General features: G+C 38.5%; 1 protein-coding gene across 4 annotated transcripts in view; it reads left to right on the top strand.

Moving 5' to 3' along the window:
* Nucleotides 1-23,571, top strand: part of USP24 (ubiquitin specific peptidase 24) — a 149,917-nt gene that overhangs the window by 103,119 nt on the left and 23,227 nt on the right. For 3 of the 4 annotated variants that reach the window (XM_082615335.1, XM_082615336.1, XM_082615333.1), the window contains exons 39-55: nt 200-261; nt 2,438-2,629; nt 3,606-3,723; nt 5,939-6,083; nt 8,687-8,806; nt 9,460-9,585; nt 10,220-10,318; nt 11,842-11,924; nt 12,318-12,462; nt 12,692-12,811; nt 13,240-13,460; nt 13,927-14,051; nt 15,110-15,251; nt 17,018-17,168; nt 18,441-18,536; nt 19,208-19,311; nt 19,753-19,866. In XM_082615335.1, the coding sequence (XP_082471461.1) occupies nt 200-261; nt 2,438-2,629; nt 3,606-3,723; nt 5,939-6,083; nt 8,687-8,806; nt 9,460-9,585; nt 10,220-10,318; nt 11,842-11,924; nt 12,318-12,462; nt 12,692-12,811; nt 13,240-13,460; nt 13,927-14,051; nt 15,110-15,251; nt 17,018-17,168; nt 18,441-18,536; nt 19,208-19,311; nt 19,753-19,866 (2,163 nt within the window). The remainder of the gene's footprint in view (nt 1-199; nt 262-2,437; nt 2,630-3,605; nt 3,724-5,938; nt 6,084-8,686; nt 8,807-9,459; nt 9,586-10,219; nt 10,319-11,841; nt 11,925-12,317; nt 12,463-12,691; nt 12,812-13,239; nt 13,461-13,926; nt 14,052-15,109; nt 15,252-17,017; nt 17,169-18,440; nt 18,537-19,207; nt 19,312-19,752; nt 19,867-23,571) is intronic. The other variant, XM_082615334.1, reaches the window with a different exon arrangement.

The following is a 23,571-nucleotide window of genomic DNA, read 5'->3' as shown; positions in this document are numbered from 1 at the left end:
ATTCCTATACTATATCTGTATAAGTAAAATCGCTAGTGTGTGTCTTGCTAAAATACTGAAGTCGAATTGATGTAAAGTAGTTATTTTATGCTTAGGAAAATTCTCTTATTCAGTTGTTTTATGAACTTACTCTTACAAGGAAAATATTTTTTTATTTTCAAATCAGCCTTTTTTTTAATAACTGAAATCTGTTTTTTAGACTGTTATCCCAGTGCATGGAGTATTTTGATCTGAGGTGCCAATTATTAGATGATCTGACAAGTAAGTAGACGTCTAACTTTGATTTATGTTGGGGGGAGGGGTTGGGAAGGACTAGAAAAGAAAGACAGACATTTCTAAATCTGACTTAATGTATCTCAGATATAAATAACATTAAAATTATTATTTGAAGTTGAATTTTATTTTCTTGGAAATAGCATGTAAACCCATGTACCAGTTATCTCTTCTGCTATTATATACCCAACCATTAATGTGTTAGAAGATTTGTTGATTTTAAAAATCGTCAAAGGCTCGTATTTTAATTACACTGATACAGAACTATTAAGAAGAATCTTTCCGTTATAGTCAATTCTGACAGTTTTTAAGGTTTGAGGGAAAGAGGGAATCTCTGTTGAGATATGTTGATAGTAATAGAAGTGAGTGATAGAAGTCAGGTAATTGTTGAGTGCAATATCATTGTTACAAACTCTTAGAGTGTTTAGATTTTAATCATCTGTACTTACTCTTATATAATGCAAAGGTTTGTTGGAGTCCTCTATGCAAATTTCAGTTGTTCCGGTCAAGAGTTTGTTAGTTTATTCCTTGTTCTTTACACAAAGCTTATAGGAAAGATTTGCTTCTGCCTATAGGAAATAAATAAAATGAAAGTCAGGATCAACAAAAATGTTAATTGGAAAAGAATGTCAAGACCAGGAGGTAAGAAAAAAAAAATACCTTGTGTATGTGCAGGCTGAAAAGCCCCACACAGTCAGAATTAGGTTTTGAGGAGGACCAAGGTAGAAAGGAAACCTCATTTGTTTGTTTGTTCGCAGTACCCTAGAGGAAGAAACAGAATGGTGTCTGTTTCAAATGAATGGTTTCAAAAGAAACAGATCTTTTCCCCAGCACTCAAACCTAAAAGAAACTTCACACAAAGGTCTTCATGTAATGGACACATAAAGACAGAGTGACTAAGAAGCCTCAGCAGCATCTCTAAGGCAGATGCCTTCCTGGGTTTCATAAGTGTCTCTCAGAAGCTGAGGACATGGTGCTCTGAGCAGGGCAGTGAAATTGGTTTTGTTGGAGCCTGAGATGATATAGTCTATGTGTCTTGATTCTGTACTATCTAGAGAAGTGGATGGACTACATGTCCATCAAACAGCCTAGCCTAGTACTGCATTTTTCAACTAGGCCTTCAATGTTAAGTTGGGCAGCAGCCAGTGAAGGTTTGTTCTCTGGCTTGGACTTTGAGAGGGTATTCTGCTTTGCTGCTTGAGAACTGGACTCATGAGTTGTATGAGACACATACATCCTCAGAATGCATGAACAAGTTATTAGTGTAGGCCTTTGCTGTGCCATTGAGCCATAAGTAAGGGATCCAAGATCCCTTAATGGGATGTTGAGGGCAGGGAGGGAATATGTCTTGAAACAAGCAATATTTGCCATTTTTGGAGCATTTTCTGTATGCCAGTGCCTATACTAGACACTGTATACACAGCACCCTGCCACGTAGGTGTTAGCCCCATTTCATAAATGAGGAAACAAGGATGCACAGTGTCGCCTGAAGTATCCCCTTCCACCTCACTCTGTGGGGCCTTGCCTGCCTGTGCCTGCAGTGCAGTGGGAAGAGCATGATTACTCCTGCTCTCCTCCCTAATCCCCGCTTCCAACATGGAATCTCATTTTCAATCCTTCTTTGGAGGGGAAAGTGGAATGCTTAATACAAAAGAGTGGTTCTCTGGAGGTTGGCTCATCGTCTGGAAACATGGATTCTGCTGCTGCGCTGCGGACCCCTCTCTCCCTCACAGGGCTCCCCCCTCCCCTGGCATAGGTAACACGGTGGGAGTGACGGCTCTCCTCTCACCCCTCGACCCCTTCCTTCTCTAGAAGGGTTTCTTCCCTGGGACATCTGCTAACACCACCAAACAGGAGCTTCTTCGGAACAAGGAGTGTCCCTTCCATCTCGTACCCCCAGCGTCAGCACCGTGACCTACACAGAGGAGGCACTCAGTACCGTTTGATTTGTGACAGAGGGAGGGAGGGAGGGAAGGAACGGACGTGTGTGAGCCTTCATAGTCCTGTGGGCAGCTGCTGTTCATTAATGACAGTTTTTTTAAATCTGTGAAGTAGAAGATTGAGACTTGTCTCTGCTTACTTTAATTCAGGATTTTGACTCCATGAAAAGAAATCCTTCTTTCTTCAGGATGAGAGGTCGTTTTGTTTTGTTTTTCCATCTTAGCTTCAGAAATGGAGCAGTTAAGAATCAGCCCAGCTACCATGCTCGAAGATGAGATTACTTGGCTGGATAACTTTGAACCTAATCGCACAGCTGAATGTGAGACCAGTGAAGCAGATAACATCTTATTGGCAGGACACTTACGGCTCATCAAGACCCTTCTTTCACTCTGTGGGGCAGAAAAGGAAATGCTTGGTAATTATTACTTCATCTTATCATGTGACAGAGAACCTCAGTTCTCAGTTATTGCCATAGTGTTGTGTGAAATTGGGAAAATAAGATAAGGTGCTAAATGTTCCATAGAAAATGGACCCTCAGACAATAAGGTATTGTCTGGAATTTTAGGGGCTAACAAATTTAAGGTGTATTTTATCTGTGTCATTAAACCATATAGAGAATTTTATAGCATTCAAAATAGCTGGCTCACATAACTTAGTAACAAATAAAAATTATAAATCAAAGTAGGTTTTTCTCTTATCTTTTTACTGTTACATACTTTATAAAATACAGTCCGTTGTATGTCTTACCTCTTTTAAGGATAATTCTTGTCTGGAGAGGCAGCCCCCAACCACCACCCCTGGATGGTGGGATACACATATAACTTGTAAAACCATATCTGGTATTATAAATTATATTCAGAAGACAAATCAAAATGTTAATTATCACTTTTTTCACACAAACTGAGTTCTATAAAAATCTTCTTGGCTATTGGGGATACATAGAAAAGAGTGATTCTAAACCAGGGTGAGATGGGCACATCATTTTTACCTAAAGATTTTTAAAGTTTTAAAAACTTTTACGTGGATTCCCCTATGCCCAAAGTAAAAGTTAATTATTCACTCAAACCGTCTGCCTTGTGATGTTCTTGGCATTTGTGTTTCTAAAGTGAAAGCCTAACTCCTTTCACTCTATTGTAAGCTCATAAAGGAAGGTTCCTTCACTTGTCTATCTTTGCATCCTGTCCCGACTCTCCCACCCATCCCCACTCCTCTGCCTCACAGATCTTTGCCATGTATTATAAGTGCTCAGAAAATGAGCGTCAAGTTAAATTGAAGGCCTTGCCTTTGGGTGGCCTCAGGTGCCTTTGCTGCTCTGATATGAAAGTGCAAGACAAGATCTTTGAATTAAAATATGTGTTCATCCTCAACATGAATATTATGCTCTATTCCAGGTTCATCACTCATTAAACCATTGTTAGATGACTTCCTTTTCCGAGCTTCTAGAATTATTTTAAATAGTCATTCTCCAGCTGGCAGTGCCGCCATCAGTCAACAGGACTTTCATCCAAAGTATGGAAAATGCACGTTGTGTTCAGTTTTGGTAAAAATTCTAATTCGAAACTTTAGTCCAAAAAAGATTTTCTTAACTTGGAGTTTGTCTTCCATCTTGTGAGTGTGTGTAGCTTGTAAGACATTATCCACTGTGTAAAGAAATGCATGTAAGGGGGCTTAGGATAAAGCCTGCCTGGCACATAGTAATCGCTGAGCTGGTACTATTATTATCATCAAGATGGAAGAATAAGTAATAATGTGGTTAAGGTGGTCAGTAACAAATTCCAAGAGAAACTGAGGTTGTAAGAATTGCTTCCAAAGTAAAGATAAATAGGCTCTGGGTCTTGAGGGTTTCTTTCTGCTAGGAGAAAAGCATAGGTGCTTTAGTGCATGAACCTTGTGATTTGCTGACTGTGTATTGACTGTGTCCTTATAATTAAAACTGCTAGTGATTTATTACAGTGGTAATTTTAGAGTCAAATTTTATATTAGTTTTTATGGGTAGAAATTTGAAAGATCTTTTGTAATGTTGACCCTTCATGGGTGATGTTTGTACTCTTGGAAATAGGAAGAGGCAGCTACAAGCTGCCATCTTATTTACTCTGAATCTAACTTAACCTCATTCTTTTCTCACGAAAACCAGAGTTAATTGGGTAATCCTGAAGAAACTGAGGATTTGGTATTTAACCAGTGAAAAAAATTCCCATACAATTTCTGTGGTTATTGAAATGGGCAAGGCATAATAAGCAGTATTTTATGGAATCTTAAGAGGTATCTTACCATGTATGAATATTTCTCTATCTAGAGATTCCTTATTAGCAAAATCTGTTTTAGGTAATAAACCTTTATTAAAACTCTTGGGGTGTCCCTCACACTGTCACTCCCATTCTTACCTCTGCCCTAGTCTTGTTCTGGAAGATTTGGTGCTAGCTCTGTATGAGTCTTTTATTAAAGCAGTAGAAACACGTGAGTATTTCAGTTTTCAGTGAACAGAGAAAATAAATTTTCAGCCGTTTTGCTGAAATTTTTTTCATGAATTCTTCCATTTGTAATTATTAAAAGTAATACATCTGTCAATGAGGAGTTGTGTTTTTTTAATCACATACAGTGCCTTGAATAGAAAAGGAAACATTTTGTTTCATCCAGTGTACTGAACGGTGTTCATTGATCACAGTGACTCCCAGCCTTTTCCCACCTAAACACGAAAGCCAGAAAGAGATTTAAAATACACAGAAAGTCTTTTCACAAGTAATGCTATTCTTATATCACACCAACAAAAGAACTTCTTGATGTTTAACCTGTATATATGGTACCTTCTATTCATTCTTTACCTGTCCCTTGCAACCCAGAAATGCAGGTAAGAAGCAAAGGGCAGCGCCAGCTCCATGGCTCTTGTCCTCAGTGCCTGATGCAGTTCTGATCTCCATGCCCTTCAACCCCTTCTTAAACACACCTCCCACACTCCACTCCATAAGTGTTTCTCTCAAAGGTTGGATGTCCTCTTTTCTGTGTATCCTTCCTAACCTGTGATCTCCTAACAAATGCACGGTTGGCTTAGGTGACTGTGAGAAATTACTGTCCATCCCCTAAATGATTACTACTAAAGATGAGCAGTAAAGAAGCCTTTGGTTTCCTGCAGAATGCTTGCCTGTTATCTCTCATTGTCACTTTAAACAAATTGACTTGGCAAACTATTTCTGTCTCCACAGTTTCATAGATAGAAAGTTGATTAGTGTCCTTGAGGAATTTTTTATCTGCAGGTGCACAGCAAATGTTTATGGGCATCTATTCTGATTTGTATAGCTTTCTGCCATGTAGATATTTGAATTTCAGGGCAGTATCTACAAAAACCTTTCTTTCTACCTACTTTAATTGAAAGATAGTTATTTCCATGTTGTGTTTTTGGTAAAGTTTTCAGACTCTCTGTTCTCTATTCTTGCTGATCCATCCCTTAGATAATAATCTGGAGTCATAATTGAAAGATTTGCTACTTTATCATCAGGCCAAGAAGATACTTAGCTCTAAACCGTAATCATCCCTCCTGTATTCATGGTCTCTTCCTTTGTTAAGTAAGCACCTCCCACTAGATTACTAGGTTGTGCCATCAGACCTGACTTAACCCTGTTTTAGGAATTGCAGCTCTTATATTTTCATTTCAAATGTTGATTTAGTTTAATGAGCGACTTAAGTAAATTATTCACTGTTGAAATTGACTTGTGTCGTTTGTTTTTAGATGTAGTACAGTGAATAGCCGATTGGCAGCCTACGAAGTCCTTGTAATGCTGGCTGATAGCTCACCTTCAAATCTTCAAATTATTACAAAAGAACTACTTTCTATGCATCATCAACCTGATCCTGCTCTTACCAAGGAGTTTGATGTAAGTTTTCTAGACCTCAATGCACTTAATTTTTTTAGAATGCTCTCTTAAACATAGTATTTTAAAACTATGTTTGCATTATCCTAGTCACAAAGAAAGTCAGTGTTATTCTTTTGCTTATCAAATTCACGTACTCAAATCAACTATAATCTATAGTGTATTACACTAATACACTAATATATTACTAAATGGTACCCTTTTGATTAAAAAAGAGGAGAGATTTTCAAGTCAGTTGATAATTACTCTCAGTAAAAAGTAGCATTTCAGTCTATTTTTTGAGGAACTATGCATGGCACAGTGCCAGGCACTAGAGCTACAAATTCCAGAAAACATTGGTTCTGTCACAGTGTAGTCTATGTTCATTTAAATTCAACTAAGATTTATTGAGTTTACTATGCGCTAAGGTGTTGTTGGCTTTTGGAGCTCAGAAATGAAGATAGAACCCAGCACTAAGACTGAGGTATGTTCTGAATGCTCTACTAACAGAGAGGCACTTCAACACCAGATGGTGGTGTTTTAGTAAGCTTCTTAGAAATGATGGAAGTTAAAATAGAGCCCTTAAGAGTGATGAGCCAGTTGAAGCAAGGTGGGAAGGTCATTCCAGACATGAGAAGCCATGGACAGCTTTGTATATGTTGGGATCTGCAAGAGGGAAGCAAGCTGCAGATGCCCTGGAACACCAGACCAGGAGTGGGAGGATGCTTTTAAAGCATTCTCCACTAACATCATAAAGAGGCAGTCTTATCCCTTTGGATGCCTGAGCTGAGTACTGTGGAACATACAAGTTAGGCAGGAAAAGAAGTGAGAACAGGTGTTCTAAGTAGAGGAAAGAGCACTTGCAAAGTGGAATGTGAATGCGTAAATTGGGAACTATTTTGGTATGAACTGTTTAGTTTATAATGCTTACTTTATGCTATGCTTTAAGGGTTTTTTTAAAATTTATTTATTTATTTATTTATTTATGGCTGTGTTGGGTCTTTGTTTCTGTGAGAGGGCTTTCTCTAGTTGTGGCAAGTGGGGGGCACTCTTCATCGCGGTGCGCGGGCCTCTCACTAACGCAGCCTCTGTTGTTGGGGAGCACAGGCTCTAGACGTGCAGGCTCAGTAGCAGTGGCTCGCAGGCCTAGCCACTCTGCGGCATGTGGGATCCTCCCAGACCAGGGCTTGAACCCGTGTCCCCTGCATTAGCAGGCAGATTCTCAACCACTGCACCACCAGGGAAGCCCTATGCTTTAAGTTTTACATGCATTTATTTAATAATCAGATTAAAATGACAATCTTAGTAAGTCAGGGATTATATCAGCATAGTGAAAATATTTGTCATATAAATACTTACATTTTTAGCACTGTTATACACCAGTTTTTCTTATTTTATAACTTTTTTTTTTAGTCTGTGCTTTGGACTACAAATAAATTACACTGTTAATTAGATCTTAGAAATCACCCTGCTCTAAGTGCATGTTGAATGTTAATGAAAAGTATGTGATATTTAGCAATTCCTTTCAGTCCAGAAGACCTCCAGGGTTTTGTCAGTTGGTTAGTTATTTCACGGTTACACGTACTTGATATATGCAGATAACATGATTCTGGTCATAGGATTAGAACCAAGAGTCTTCTGTAATAGCATTTCGGAGTGTGTCATTACAATATCCATTGAAGTGCCGTGTTGAACTTGTATCCAAGATGCCTTTTCTAGATGATTTCTACCTAGAAAAATACTGTACTAGAATCTACATTGTTACAGATCATCCTTAAGTGAAATGCTAGGGTGTTTACGTACTTATTTAATGGCATGCTTATTAGAGGAAGTTCAATAGAACGTTACCTTCTCAAAAAAGGAAAGGAAGGGGCTTCCCTGGTGGTGCAGTGGTTAAGAGTCCGCCTGCCGATGCAGGAGACGCGGGTTCGTGCCCCGGTCCGAGAGGATCCCACATGCCGCAGAGCGGCTGGGCCCGTGAGCCATGGCCGCTGAGCCTGTGCGTCTGGAGCCTGTGCTCTGCAACTGGAGAGGCCACAACAGTGAGAGGCCCACATACCGAAAAAAAAAAAAAAAAAGGAAGGGAAGGAATATGAGCCTTCCTTGACTATCCAGACAGGTTAGGATTCTTATAGTAAACACTTCATAGAACCTTTCCTACTTTTCAGATTACTACCTCAGTTTGTAAATACATAGCAGTATTTTTATTTAATTAATGTATACCCTACTATAATGTAAGCTCCTTGAGATCAAGCACTAAATACATTTCTGCTTTCTCTCATGTCCCTGGCACAATGCCTGGCACATTGTGCTCTTAAGAAATGTTTGTCGAATGATAATCAAGTGACTAAATGCAGGACTACATAGTGGATGTATAGATACATGCTTCGTATATATGTGAGGTACTTTAGGAACTAAAAGGAAACATTGAGATAGTAGTTTTAGAATTGTATTGCATCTGCAGAGGTACTTCATGAACATAAGTTTGCTACCATAACTCGTAACACACTGAATGGATAAATCTGTATCTCTCTTTTCCTCTCAGACATCTCATAAAGCTGTAAGGAAATGTGCTGGTGGCAGAGATACTAATTCTCTCTCTCTATTTCTGCTCCTCTCTTTCCTAGTACCTTCCCCCAGTGGATAGCAGGTCCAGCTCAGGGTTTGTGGGACTGAGGAATGGTGGCGCTACATGTTACATGAATGCAGTCTTCCAGCAGCTGTATATGCAACCTGGTCTCCCGGAGGTGATTTTCTTCCTCTTTCCTGTTTAGTATCATAAATGATGTATGTGTACATTGCTTGAGAACTGTTCCATATGCATATATTGCATTTTGGGGTCTACTAAACTGGACATAATTAGAGATTCTCTAGTAGCTTCTGAAATCTGTATAGACAACATTGTTCATAGTCACATATTTTTGTCTATCTGCTGAGGTAATATGCTGCCTGTTTGACAGATGGATTTGACTTAATGTGATTTTTGAACTCCTCAATTATTCTCAAATTGTATTCCATAAAGCTACTAACACTTTTGGTATTTTAGAAATATTTAGACTCTATCATTAGCATTCTATAATAATCTATTAGTGCTTGTGATATAGCAAAGCTATGAAATAGTTTTGAGAATATTCTATGTGTCATCATGTCACACTTATTTCTTATAGAGATCCTGGCATTACTAGTTCCAGTTTTTCATAATCGAACAGAAGCTCAAAGAGATGATTTATTCATGATTACACCAGCTAGGAAGCATTGAAGCTAAACATATGCAGAGTTATAGCCATATACAAACATACATACCATTCTGAAGGAGCAGTGGGTACTCACACATACAGAAGTCAAGATTTTCTGAAAGCAGTTGAATATTTCTAATTTAATACAGTTCATTTCTTTTTAGTCATTACTTTCAGTGGATGATGACACGGACAATCCAGACGATAGTGTATTCTACCAAGTGCAGTCTCTCTTTGGGCATTTGATGGAAAGCAAGCTGCAGTACTATGTACCTGAGAACTTTTGGAAGGTATTTTACCCAGTAACTCTTTAGATTGAAGGGTGTTAGGTATTTGGAGTGTGGCTGCATTCTTCCTCTAGTGTCTTGTTTATTGACCCTAGACCAATCCCATTGCCAAGAACCTATAAAAGAAATGTCTATACCATTCTTATTGGCATTGGAGCTTGAGTCAAGTGATTAGAATGTTGAGAATAGTCACTTATAATTTCTAGGGTTTTGCTAATCTTAAATGTTTTGACTATTTCCCATTCTTATTTAGCTGTTTGAAATATTTGTTCAAATTATTCCTCTGAATTTATGCCAATTTCACTAATACCTCTAAATAAAGAACATTCTTCTAAAGCATTGCTTTACTGTGTTTTACCTTATATTTTCCCCTATAGGTTGGTTAGTTTCTAAGAGAGAAACTCTGTTCCCTGGCCTTAGATCTCACCCTCTATGGTTTCATAGACTTAGTATAAAGGGACCGAGGAAAAACATTAGATGGCTGAATGCAAGCTAATCTCACGTCAGTAAAAACTTTTATACCCTAATAGTAAACTTGGTTTTTAGAAGCATTTAAGGACTCTTTCATTTTCCTTTTCTACCATATTCAGAAATTGCTACTTTTCCTGTAACGACATATTTAATTCTTGTTACATAGATTTTCAAGATGTGGAACAAAGAACTTTATGTGAGAGAACAACAGGATGCATATGAATTCTTCACCAGTCTCATCGATCAGATGGATGAATATCTCAAGGTAGAAAAAGTTTCATTTTCCCTCTTAACTCCCTCAAACTCTATAACATGAGAACAGTGGTTTAGGATTTGGGATTACTATGAAACTGACAAATCAGAAAGTGATAGTCTTTTTTTTTTTTTTTTTTTTTTTTTTGCGGTACGCGGGCCTCTCACTGTTGTGGCCTCTCCCTCTGCGGAGCACAGGCTCCGGACGCGCAGGCTCAGCGGCCACGGCTCACGGGCCCAGCCGCTCCGCAGCATGTGGGATCTTCCCGGACCGGGGCACAAACCTGTGTCCCCTGCATCGGCAGGCGGGCTCTTAACCACTGCGCCACCAGGGAAGTCCAAAGTGATCGTCTTTAATACCACAACAGTCATTCATTTCTTCTGGGTTTGAATATCAAAACATATACAGAACACTATAGATTATAGATTTATTTTCTTCTTAATTCATCTGACACTTGATAAAGTATGTAACTCTTAACCTATACCCCATAATGATAACCATTTATAGCTACACGCTCTGTGTCCGCATGGAAGTAACCTGGCCTCGGAGGAGTGTTGCTGTCACCAGTGAACTGATGGCCCCGTGCAGAGCTTTGTCAAAGGGTACAAAAGGACCAGGTTCAAAAGTTGTTTGTGGTTGTGCGACCCAAAGCTTTCTACCTCTACCCAGGAAAATGTGTCACAAACTTCCTAAGTGGTATTGCCTTCTAAGATACAGACAGCCTCCCATCACTGCCAGCATTTGCCTCTCCTCTCAGTAGGCACAAGTTATCCATTTCTTTTTTAAAAAATAACTCATAGAGACTTCCCTCGTGGTCCAGTGGTTAGGACTTCACACTTCTGCTGCAGGGGGCATGGGTTCAATCCCTGGTCGGGGAACTAGATCCTACATGCATGCTGCAACTAAGAGTTCGCATTGCCACAGCTAAGGAGCCGGCGATCCGCAACTAAGGAGCCAGTGAACCACAACTAAGGAGCCCACCTGCCGCAACTAAGACCCGGCGCAACTGGGGAAAAAAAAATAACCTATAGGGACTTCCCTGGCAGTCCAGTGGTTAGGACTCCACACTTCCACTGCACGGGGCACAGGTTTAATCCCTGGTTGGGGAACTAAGATACCGAAACCTGCACAGCGCAGTCAAAAAAATAAATTAAATAAAAATAACTTATAAATTTGTAGCATTCTATCCACAAGAAAAAAGAAAAGATCATGGAGAGTTACTCCTAGCTTGGTAATTGTGGCAAGGGGAGAAGGATTCGGGATCATCATGGGTCATCTGAATCCTTCTGAATCCTGTCATCAGCGTGGCTGACGGCGCTCCTCTTCCTTTTCTGATCATTTGCATTACTCTGGCATCGGGTCTCATGGGTTATAATTCTTTCATTAGTTCCCAACTTAAACTACCAAGCTGACTTGTTTTATTTTGTTGGTTAAATTAAGATCTGTGCTTTAGCTCAGGTCTAAGTAAAATTCTGTATAAATAACCTAAAAGTTCTAGAGGCATCAACTAAAATTTTAACTTTTTATTTCAACAGAAAATGGGGAGAGACCAAATTTTTAAGAATACTTTTCAGGGCATCTATTCTGATCAGAAGATCTGTAAAGACTGTCCTCACAGGTTAGTGAAGATAACACTGATATCAAAAAATAATCACCGTCATCTTTAAATGATTCTTCTAGACTGTTGTAAATTTTTTATTCATTGAGAGGTTTGCAGATATATCTCCTAACGGATCTATAAATGTTTATTGAATTAAATTTCTTTGAGGAAATTTCCAGGGAATTAATTTCCATTTCTAAAATTTCTTTGTTGAAATTCATAATTTTAAGCAATTCTAAGTGGTCAAAAATTGGCATTTTTATTTAGTATACTTTTAGAAGGATGAGAAGGTGTGTGTTAATTATAGTGATTAGGAATGTATCAATAGTTCTGTGTTCAATCTCAAGTATTGTGGTAATTTCAAGATTTTTAAATTCCATTGCTGATATGGTGTTTCTATTATCTCCTAAGCAGATATGAGCGTGAGGAAGCTTTCATGGCTCTCAATCTAGGAGTTACTTCCTGTCAGAGTTTGGAAATTTCTTTGGACCAGTTTGTTAGAGGAGAAGTTCTAGAGGGAAGTAATGCATATTACTGTGAAAAGTGTAAAGAAAAGGTATTACATTTGCCCTTTTCAAAACACAAGATTAATTTGTTATTCATGGACTTTGTCTTTATGTTTTATGTAACATCAGTATTAAGCTCCTATTGTTACTGCCATTAAATTGTGTCATGACTTGTGTTCACAGAGGTGGGAAAGCCCTGTAGAAATCTGTGACCTTCATATTACTTACTTTGTTATTTTATTGTCTCCATGGAGATAATTGGGTTTTGCTTCTCTTTAGAGAACAACAGTGAAAAGGACCTGTATTAAGTCGTTACCTAGTGTCTTGGTCATCCACCTGATGAGATTTGGATTTGACTGGGAGAGTGGACGCTCCATTAAATATGATGAACAGATAAGGGTAACTTATTTTTTTTCTTGGTTTTTTAATAACCATTATTACTGTTCTCCCTTTATTGTTTCCTTTTTATATTTTCAAATTTCATCTAAACTGTGAAAGGCCGTGGTCTCAGCGTTCTGAGAAGTGCACAGCCCCTCGTCTTAAGCAGCTGCTGCTAGTGGTACCGGCAGATCTCTAGACAGTAGCCCTCATTTCTAGAAGGCATCCTAGTGACAGCTGTGAAGTGAAATCCTTTCCTTAATGCTCAAGCAAGAGACTGCTTAAACCTTCCTAGACTTGTGAGCCATTCTGAAATTGTGTACTTGAATTGGAGGGTAGTCCTAGCTTAAATTAGGAAAACACATCCCTCTTCTTTGTACAGACTTAATTGGGTGTGACCCTATATGTTACTAACCAACACTAATGTGCTCTTTTTGCTTTTTAAATAGTTTCCCTGGATGCTAAACATGGAGCCTTACACAGTTTCAGGAATGGCTCGCCAAGATTCATCTTCGGAAGTTGGTGAAAACGGGCGAAATATGGATCAGGGAGGTGGAGGATCTCCACGAAAAAAAGTTGCCCTCACAGAAAACTACGAACTTGTCGGTGTCATTGTACATAGTGGGCAGGCACATGCAGGCCACTACTATTCCTTCATCAAGGACAGGCGGTAAGGGGTTCTTGTACATCTCCCTCACTCCACCCTTCCAGTAGTCTCTCCTCCGTTCCCTGCCCTGCTGTACGTCTCCTCTGCTACCCGTATCCTCCTATATCTTTTCTATGCATTCTCTGCCCTCCTGTATCCCTCCTCCGCTCCCCCTGCCCCCCTGTATCTCTTCTCTGCTCTCCCTGCCCTACTTTGTCATCCACACTTATCATTACATTGCAAAGAAGCTTTCTCATTGTTCTTTGATCTTATTTCATATTGGATTTTTACAACTTGTTGCAATTGTTTTATCCCTTCAATTTGAAAAGTTGTTTAAGAAATTGAAGTAACTGTTGCTATATTTTTCTTAGGTGTTTTCAAATGGTAATTACCTGCTATATTTGTAGACAATACATAGAGATAAATGCTGGGGATGGGGATGTTTGATTTGTAACCTCATAATATTTGTTTTATCAAATCTGTGCTCTAGGGGATGTGGAAAAGGAAAGTGGTATAAATTTAATGACACAGTTATAGAAGAATTTGACCTAAATGATGAGACCCTAGAGTACGAATGCTTTGGAGGAGAATATAGACCAAAAGTTTATGATCAAAGTAAGTATTTGCAAATGTATATTTTCCATTAGTTTTATTTTCTTAATTTATAGTTTTCTATTAAATTGGAAACAGTATTTTTTATATAAAAAATAGAAAAGATTTTATTTTTTTTTACATACTACTGCTCTAGCCATGTAGATCCACGAACTCCTTGATAGCCAGGGTGAAAAGGTTCAAGCTGCTTACAGAATTCTTTTTAAATAATTCCTTACAACAGCCCTGGAATGGGGGATGAGTTAAATGGAAGAAATCAATATTAAAGAACAACTTGAAAGAATTTCAACCTTAAAAATAGTTTCAGAAGTAGTAGTCCACTAAAATTTTCAAATTTCCTTTTCACTTATGTAGAGGTGTGATTAATGGAGAAGACATTTCTAGCACCTGTGTTTTTAAAACCTTATTTGTTATGCAGTGTGGTAAAGGAATCTTTCCACAACTCTACCCTCAGAAGAAAAAATACAAGGAAAAGTACATCACAGAATCCCATCAGAATTTGCTATTTGAAGAAGAAATATTTTTCAGAGACCTTGACATTTTTGAAACCTGATTTTGAAATACTCTAGGGGCATTTAAATTTTTCCACCTGTATGAGATCCACAATATTAGATTTTGACACCAGACCATGGTAGTCATGCATCTAATGGTAGTAACCTTTATTAGCTGAACATAGTGTCATTGCCAAAATTTACCTGAATTTGGCTCTTCTATGCAGAAATGTTTAAGTGAGGCCAATTATAATCCCATCCTATGCCACAGAACTTATTTTTAAATGTTACTTGCCTTTTGATTAAATTTCCACACGCCTCGGAATGTTTACCTTCTTTCCCCTACTCTGCTACCATCCAACTCCTTACTCCCTGCCCCTCTGCATCACCTTTGGAGTGATTTTAAGCAGTGCTCTAAAAAGACACACACTTCACTTACGCTTTCCATTTAACAAATTTAGTAAGTAATTACTTGCTGGATTTGTGGGTCCTTTGTTATAGATTGTCAAGACAAAAAAAAAGCACCTTTTTTATTTACAAAGAGATTTTTCTTATTGTCTCGTTACAAAGCGAACCCATATACTGATGTACGCCGAAGATACTGGAATGCCTATATGCTCTTCTACCAAAGGGTGTCTGATCAGAACTCCCCTGTGTTACCAAAGAAAAGTCGAGTCAGCGTTGTGCGGCAGGAAGCTGAGGATCTCTCTCTGTGAGTTTCTCCTCTGTGTAATTTGCTGTGTGATTGCAGTAGGTGATACCGTGATCTTCAGAGTATGCTGTTTGGGATTTAAGGGTAATTAGCTAAGCTAGAGATAAATCTAAAAAGAAAATAAGTAAATCCCTCTACCCCTTTTCTTTCTTCTTGCTGCTACCTGGTCATTATTTCCTTGGCAAGAAGTTATTTTGTTTTCAGAAACGTGCATAGAAATTATGTCATTCTAGAATTGAGATTTTTTTTTAAATCTCGTTTATTATGTCCAGAGCATAGTTTTGGGTTGGCCAAAAAGTGCCTTCAGTTTTTAAGTAAAAATAAAAGACAAATTTTTTATTTTCACCAAGAACTTTATTGAATAATGTATTCACCCTTTTGTCCCACTATCTTCCACCATTTTTCAGGCAAATTCATAATTCTATCTTCCCAAAACGTTTAATCTTTTTGAGCAAAGAACTCTGGAGCCTTTTACAGTCTTCCAGGAAATTGAAATTTTTTCCATTAAGAGAATTTTGTAAAAAACAAAATAAATGGAAATCCAAAGGTGCAAAGTCTGGTGAATACGGCGGATGAATCAAAACTTCCCAGCCAAGCTGTAACAGTTTTTGCCTGGTCATCAAAGAAACATGCAGTCTTGTGTTATCCTGATGGAAGATTATGCATTTTATGTTGACTAATTCTAGATGCTTTTTGTCGAGTGCTGCTTTCAGTTGGTCTAATTGGGAGCAGTATTTGTTGGAATTAATCATTTGGTTTTCCGGAAGGAGCTCATAATAGAGGACTCCCTTTCAATCCCACCATATACACAACATCACCTTCTTTGGATGAAGACCACCATCCTTTGGTGTGGTTGGTGCTGGTTCATTTCGCTTGCCCCACGATCTCTTCCTTTCCACGTTATTGTACAGTATCCACTTTTCATCACCCATCACAATTTGTTTTAAAAATGGAACATTTTCATTACATTTAAGTAGAGAATCGCTTGTGGAAATATGGTCAAGAACGGTTTTTTTCGCTTAACTTACGTGGAACCCAAACATCAAAGCAATTCACATAACCCAGCTGGTGCAAATGATTTTCAGTGCTTGATTTGGATATTTTGAGCATGTCGGCTATCTCCCGCGTGGTAGAATGTTGATTGTTCTCAATTAATGTCTCGATTGGATTGCTGTCAACTGCAACTGGTCTCCCCAACCGTGGAGCATTGTCCAGTGAGAAATTTCCAGCATGAAACTTCGCAAACCACTTTTGACATGTTCGATCAGTCACAGCACCTTCTCCATACACTGCACAAATCTTTTTTTTGCATTTCAGTTTCTTTTTTTACCTTTCTTGAAATAATAAAGCATAATTTGCCAAAAATGTTGCTTTGTTTCTTCCATCTTAAATATTAAAATGGCTACACAAAAATTCATCAATTTTGATAAGTCTTTTTTTTAATGCACTCTGATCTGACAGCTGTCACATACAGTCTAATAAAATTGTTCTGAATGAAGTTAAAGACAACTAAGTGCTACTAAAGGCGTCTTAACGGAAAAAAAACGAACCAACCTTTTGGCCAACCCAATACTATACCAGCACTGTCTGAAAAGTTTTTTTAAAGGTCCTGTTTTCTGTGAATTTGCATTTTAATACATTAGATCAGGAAAGTATACAGTTTAAGTCTAATACCCTGTTTATGTTAAGTTTGTCCGGTTGTAGCAAACTACTAAAACAATAGCTATTTTATTCTAGACAAACACTTTTCTGATTCCATCTCTTAGGTCAGCACCATCTTCACCAGAAATTTCACCTCAGTCATCTCCTCGGCCCCATAGGCCTAACAATGACCGGCTCTCTATTCTAACCAAGCTGGTTAAAAAGGGCGAGAAGAAAGGACTATTTGTGGAGAAGATGCCTGTTCGCATATACCAGGTAAGAACTGTATAAAAAGTTCTAAGGGGTAAAATCCAGGTAAATGTCAAAGTCTATCTCATGGGTCCAGAACTACTCCTGCCAGCCTTCTTGTGGACGTAGTTGTACCTCTAGCGCCACGTCTTCTGACCCACCTTGTCACAGAGGTGGCGACAGACTCAAGATTGGCCAGGGCTGTCACTGACCTGCTGTGTGATGCCCCACATAAACAAGGGGGAGGGGGGCTTCCCTGGTGGCACAGTGGTTGAGAATCTGCCTGCTAATGCAGGGGACACGGGTTCGAGCCCTGGTCTGGGAGGATCCCACATGCCGCAGAGCAACTAGGCCCGTGAGCCACAACTACTGAGCCTGCGCGTCTGGAGCCTGTGCTCTGCAACGAGAGGCTGCGATAGTGAGAGGCCCGCGCACTGCGATGAAGAGTGGCCCCCACTTGCCACAACTAGAGAAAGCCCTCTCACAGAAACGAAGACCCAACACAGCAAAAATAAATTAATTAATTAATAAACTCCTACCCCCAACATCTTAAAAAAAAAAAAAACAAGGGGGAGGGAGTGGGCAGTGCAGAAACACATTGCTGAAATTAACTTATTGAATCTGGAGAGAAAAATAAGGTTCATAACCTTTGGGTAAAACTAATATAATAGTGATGACCGTTAGTTATTGAATACCTACTCTGTGCTGCATGCTTAAACAAATCCCTAATTCTTAAAACACTCTCGTGGAGTACCAGGTTTTATTCCCATTTTTCAGATGAAAAGAAGAGAAGGCTTAGAAAAGAGAAATGGTCTGCCAATGTCACAGAGCCAGGATTTAAATTCAGACTGTCCAACTGCCCAGTCCAGACTTCATACACTAAGTCATCAAAAGCTAAGTAGCCAGAATCAAAAAATTTAAGAAAAGTATGGAGTCTTTGATTGAGAGAGAGAGAGAGAGAATTGAGCATCTGATACACAGAGAGCATGGAGTTGGTTGTACTTGGGAAAGCTCTGATTGTCCCTTTCCACTCAGAGTAACAGGTTAGAATTCACTTGTCCTTCACATGATGGTCTTCCTGAATTTCCCAGAAGAATTTGGTTTAATGAATCATAATTCACCTTTTTACAACTTCTTATCTTTGAAAGGAAGTTTTTCCTCTCTCCTTTTAAAAAATTTCAAGGCTTGAGAGAAGTGTTTTTATGAACCCATTTTACCTAACATATCAGTAAAAATGTCTTCTACATATTGAATAATTCACCCTGTTTCTTAAAAATAATTACCAGTTTTCTTTTATAGATGGTGAGAGATGAAAACCTCAAGTTTATGAAGAATAGAGATGTGTACAGTAGTGATTATTTCAGTTTTGTTTTGTCTTTAGCATCATTGAATGCTGTAAGTACTAGTTGGATTGTTACTAAACAAATTAGAAAGGATCATAGTTAAATGCTTTAATTCAGTGACTCACCCTCATTCTCAATTCTTAGCATTTAAATTAAATGCCAAAAGAATTCCCACAAATGTGTCACTTAATGGGTGATATTAAAATACAGGCAGTATTCAGAATGTATAATGCAGATTGTGAATGAGTGTGGGTTTCTACTTACTGGCTTTTTTAACTGCTCTTGTTATATTTTATAAAAAATTTAAGAGTAGCCATAGGTGATGTAAACGGATATTGGGCTATGAGGAGATTAATTATTCCCAATTCGTAATCAGATGTTACCAGACTCAAGATCAGCTTCTAAGTGCCTCTTTTTCTTGAGGACCATGATCACAGTTTGCCAATAAGGGGAAGACTTTCTTAGTCTGTTGGTAGCTTAATTAACACCCTGTGGTCTAAAGGCTCTGTTTTGAGAAAGCTTCATAAAAGAAATGAAGGAGATATCTTTTCTTAATCTTTTTAAAATTTAACTGCAACATTTTCTATTATGAACTGGCTGGATTTTTCATACTAGTATTTAACTTTATTTTATTTATATCTCATTATTCAGTTCATAACAATGCATAATAATCTATAAAACTTCTGTGAAAAATAGCCTGTCTTTTTTCTCCCTCTCTTGTAGACTAAATTGAAGCATCCGTACTATCCTTGCATGGCAAAGGTGAGCTTACAGCTTGCCATTCAGTTCCTTTTTCAAACTTATCTACGGACAAAGAAAAAACTCAGGTAAGAGGTGACACGTTTTGATAGTCTGTTGTGACAAAAGGCGTTAATTAAAGTTGAATTTATAAATTCAAACACTTAAAAATTCAAAACATTGTTTTAGGTAGTTGAAGGCAACTACCTAATACACCCAGATGATTAAAATATGGGTTCCTATTTTTAAGGTATTTCTAATTCAGTAGGAAAGATGGACAAAACAGAAAAAGAAAGAACTGTGATGTAAGGCATAAATGCTATATGCCTTTAGAAATTGGGAAAAGTCATATCCAGATATGGGGCTTGAACTGACTATCCATATTAGTCCAGCAGTCATTGAGTACATAACTTATCCTCCACCCCACCCCACCCCCCCAAAAAAATTTTTTTTTAATTAAAAAAAATGAGCGACACTCCATGGAGTTATTTGCTGGGCTGTCTAACATTGCTGTCTTTGCTTTTTTAAAGGGTTGACACTGAAGAATGGATTGCCACTATTGAAGCATTACTTTCAAAAAGTTTTGATGCTTGCCAGTGGCTGGTTGAATATTTTATTAGTTCTGAAGGACGAGAATTGATAAAGTAAGTGTCAGTATCTTTCAGTTAAAAGAAATTTGTGTCTCTTCCAGTGATTTAGAGCTGAAGCTTCTCATAACTCTTTTTATTTCAACTTGAAATTATTTTTCTGGTTGGAATCAATTCTAAGCAGGTAACCAGGCATTCAAGGCAACTGCTGTTGCTCAGAGGATTCCAAAATACAAATCTCTTCCCTCGGACTCACAGTCTGGTGGCAGGTAAAGATCAGCAGTCCTGGGTTATACAGTAATACCACAATATTGCTAATATGTTTGGATTCTGGCTAAAATATTATTTTTCAAAAAGTTTTTGATAGCATGATAGTGTGGTAAATATACCATGATAGTATATTTACCTACATATCTATAATAAAAAAGTAATTGGATTTTTCAAGAAGGTCCGATCACTGTGAATGTTTACACCTTGCTCCTTATTGTCTTATCCTCGGAGAGTTCAGCGTCGATGTGGGGGACTCAGCGAGCACCTTGATCTGTCAGTGGCCAGGCTGCTTTATCTCCAGTGGCCGCTCCCCTCCCTCTGCCGCAGCTGTGCCCCACGCCTCTCGGGCGTCCTGAGTGGGCTCACCCACTACTAGCCAGTGGCCTTGCCTCAGCCCTCACCCCAGCACAGGTGAAGCCCCCGCCCCGCCCCAAGTTGCACACCAACCAGTCTATTCCCATCTTTTCCTTTCCTCCTGATACAATGGAGGAAGCATCCTTTCTCCTCTCAAAGTGAATCTCTCTACATGAGCAGTTTCTCAAGGAAGTTGGCATCTTTACCTTCCAGAGTTTTCTATCGGGTCACTCCTGTCAGCATGCAAATATGCTCTGGTATCTCTCAACTTAAAACAGACAACAAGGAATTCAGAAATGCAAGTCCCTTCCCACAGGGAGATTGTCGTGCGGCGGCAGGTTAAGATCTAATTGAAACTCCTGGTCCCGTATCCCCATCATCTTGAGGTCTGAGCTTCAGACATTCATTCACTGGCCTGCTTGGTATCTCCAGCTCTGCCTCCTCCCGTGTACCTCGTACAGCAACAAAAGGGTTCTTTTGAAACAAATTAGATTATGCTACTTCTCTGCTTAAAAATTCTTCAGTGGATTCTCACCGCACCTATAATAAAATCCAAAATCTTTGCCATAATGTAATACAAAAGGCCTCACTTGAGTATGGGCTTCGCCTGTGTGTTTCACTTTCCACCTGGCTTATCATTCACCTGATTGTTGATTCCTTGAACACACCAAGCTTTTTGTCCTGCCTAAAGACCTTTTTGCCAGTTATTCCCCCTATTTGAAAGTCTCCCCTCTACTCTTTGCATAGAAATCACCTTCTCATCCATCAGATGTCAAGGGCCACCCAATTTAAAGTAGGTCTGCCCTACTGTTTGATCTGTCTCCTCCACTAAACTTCAGCTTCCTGACGGGCAGAAGCTACTCCGTTTGGTTCCCTGCATTAAGTGCTCACGTATTTGTGCATGAATACATGCATACATTTCATAAAGAGAGAACAGATAAACATTTCTTTGAAGTGTTTTTGCCTGTCCCTTTAGAGTTTGCATTAAAAATAACCTTTCACCCATTTTTCCAGCTTAATTCTAAAATATCTTCCCATTAGGACTCCTGAGTATTGTGTTAAGCAGTAGAACATCATAGAATCATCATCCATTTGAAAGGAACATGGCAAAATATTTAGTTTACCATCAAGCAGCCTCGCTCTTAAATATCTCCAGAGAAACTCAGTAGCTTCCTTTGTTTTGTTTTGTTTTTTAACATCTTTATTGGAGTATAATTGCTTTACAATGGCGTGTTAGTTTCTGCTCTACAACAAAGTGAATCAGCTATACATATACATATGTTCCCATATCTCTTCCCTCCTTCCCACCCTCCCTATCCCACCCCTCTAGGTGGTCACAAACCACCTAGCTGATCTCCCTGTGCTATGCGGCCACTTCCCACTAGCTATCTGTTTTACGTCTGGTAGTGTATATATGTCCATGCCACTCTCTCACTTTGTCACAGCTTACCCTTCCCCTCCCCATATCCTCAAGTCCATGCTGTAATAGGTCTGTGTCTTTATTCCTGTCTTACCCCTAGGTTCTTCATGGCCTTTTTTTTTTTCTTAGATTCCATATATATGTGTTAGCATACGGTATTTGTTTTTCTCTTTCTGACTTACTTCACTCTGCATGACAGACTCTAGGTCCATCCACCTCACTACAAATAACTCAATTTCGTTTCTTTTTGTGGCTGAGTAATATTCCATTGTACATATGTGCCACATCTTCTCTATCCATTCATCTGTTGATGGACACTTAGGTTGCTTCCATGTCCTGGCTATTGTACATAGACTGCAATGAAAATATTTGCAAATGAAGCAACTGACAAAGGATTAATCTCCAAAATTTACAAGTAGCTCATGCAGCTCAATAACAAAAAAAACAAACAACCCAATCCAAAAATGGGCAGAAGACCTAAATAGACATTTCTCCAAAGAAGATATACAGATTGCCAACAAACACATGAAAGAATGCTCAACATCATTAATCATTAGAGAAATCCAAATCAAAACTACAATGAGATATCATCTCACACCGGTCAGAATGTCCATCATCAAAAAATCTAGAAACAGTAAATGCTGGAGAGGGTGTGGAGAAAAGGGAATCCTCTTGCACTGCTGGTGGGAATGTAAACTGATACAGCCACTATGGAGACAGTATGGAGGTTCCTTAAAAAACTACAAATAGAACTATCATATGACCCAGCAATCCCACTACTGGGCATATACCCTGAGAAAATCATAATTCAAAAAGAGTCATGTACCAAAATGTTCATTGCAGCTCTATTTACAGTAACTTCCTTTGGTAGTATGATTTGGTTTCTTAGAATTCCTAATGGTAAAGAATCTAGTGAATTGCCTAATCTAAATGTTACTGGTAGAGTTTATTATATTTTGTCTCTTTCTTTATAAAGCCCAATTACTCATCATTATCAATTGCTCAGTGATTTGAAGAATTAATATTCTCCTTTCTCTAATGACTTATTTCTTTAGAACTTTTAAGATAGCTTAAGTTGTCGTTGTTACAACTAAAAAATAAACATACACTGTACTAATACCTCAGTAACTGTGCATGTGAAGAGGCTGTTGTCTCTCAGATTAGCCCCTCTGTAGTCCTTTCGGGGGACAATTTTTAAATGTAGTTTAAGTGTAAAAAATTAAATTAGTAGCAAATAATGCTTGCAAATTGATCTAAAGCAATTAAAACTACTAACAAGGGTACTTTACATCTTTAAAATTTTTTTTATGTTGTGGAAATTTTTAAACACACTCTAAAGTCGATAGAATAATGAACCCTCTCCTGTACCCATCCCCAGCTCGAGTTGTCAGCATTTGGCCAGTCTTGTTTGCTTATCCCAATTCCCACACACACTCACATGCATACTTTTCTTTTATCCTCTGAAATATTTTAAAGTAAATTTCAGACATCATATAATTTCACTATAAACTTTTCAGCATGTATCTCTAACAGGTTAAGTTTAAAAAAAAAAAAAGTAAGTGCTTTACCATCATCACTCTAAACAAAAATGACAGTAATTCCTTCCTATCATCCTATACCCAGTCCATGTTCAGATTTCCCCAGATGTCTCAAAAGTGTTATTTTACCATTGAATTTGTACAAGTCAGGCTCCAAATGAGCTCCATTTGGTCTCCATT

This window comes from Mesoplodon mirus (assembly GCF_964341445.2).
Source record: "Mesoplodon mirus genome assembly, chromosome: 3".
Lineage (NCBI taxonomy): Eukaryota > Metazoa > Chordata > Mammalia > Artiodactyla > Ziphiidae > Mesoplodon > Mesoplodon mirus.
Note: the sequence above shows the minus strand (reverse complement) of the source record. Positions and strands in the feature narration are given on the sequence as shown.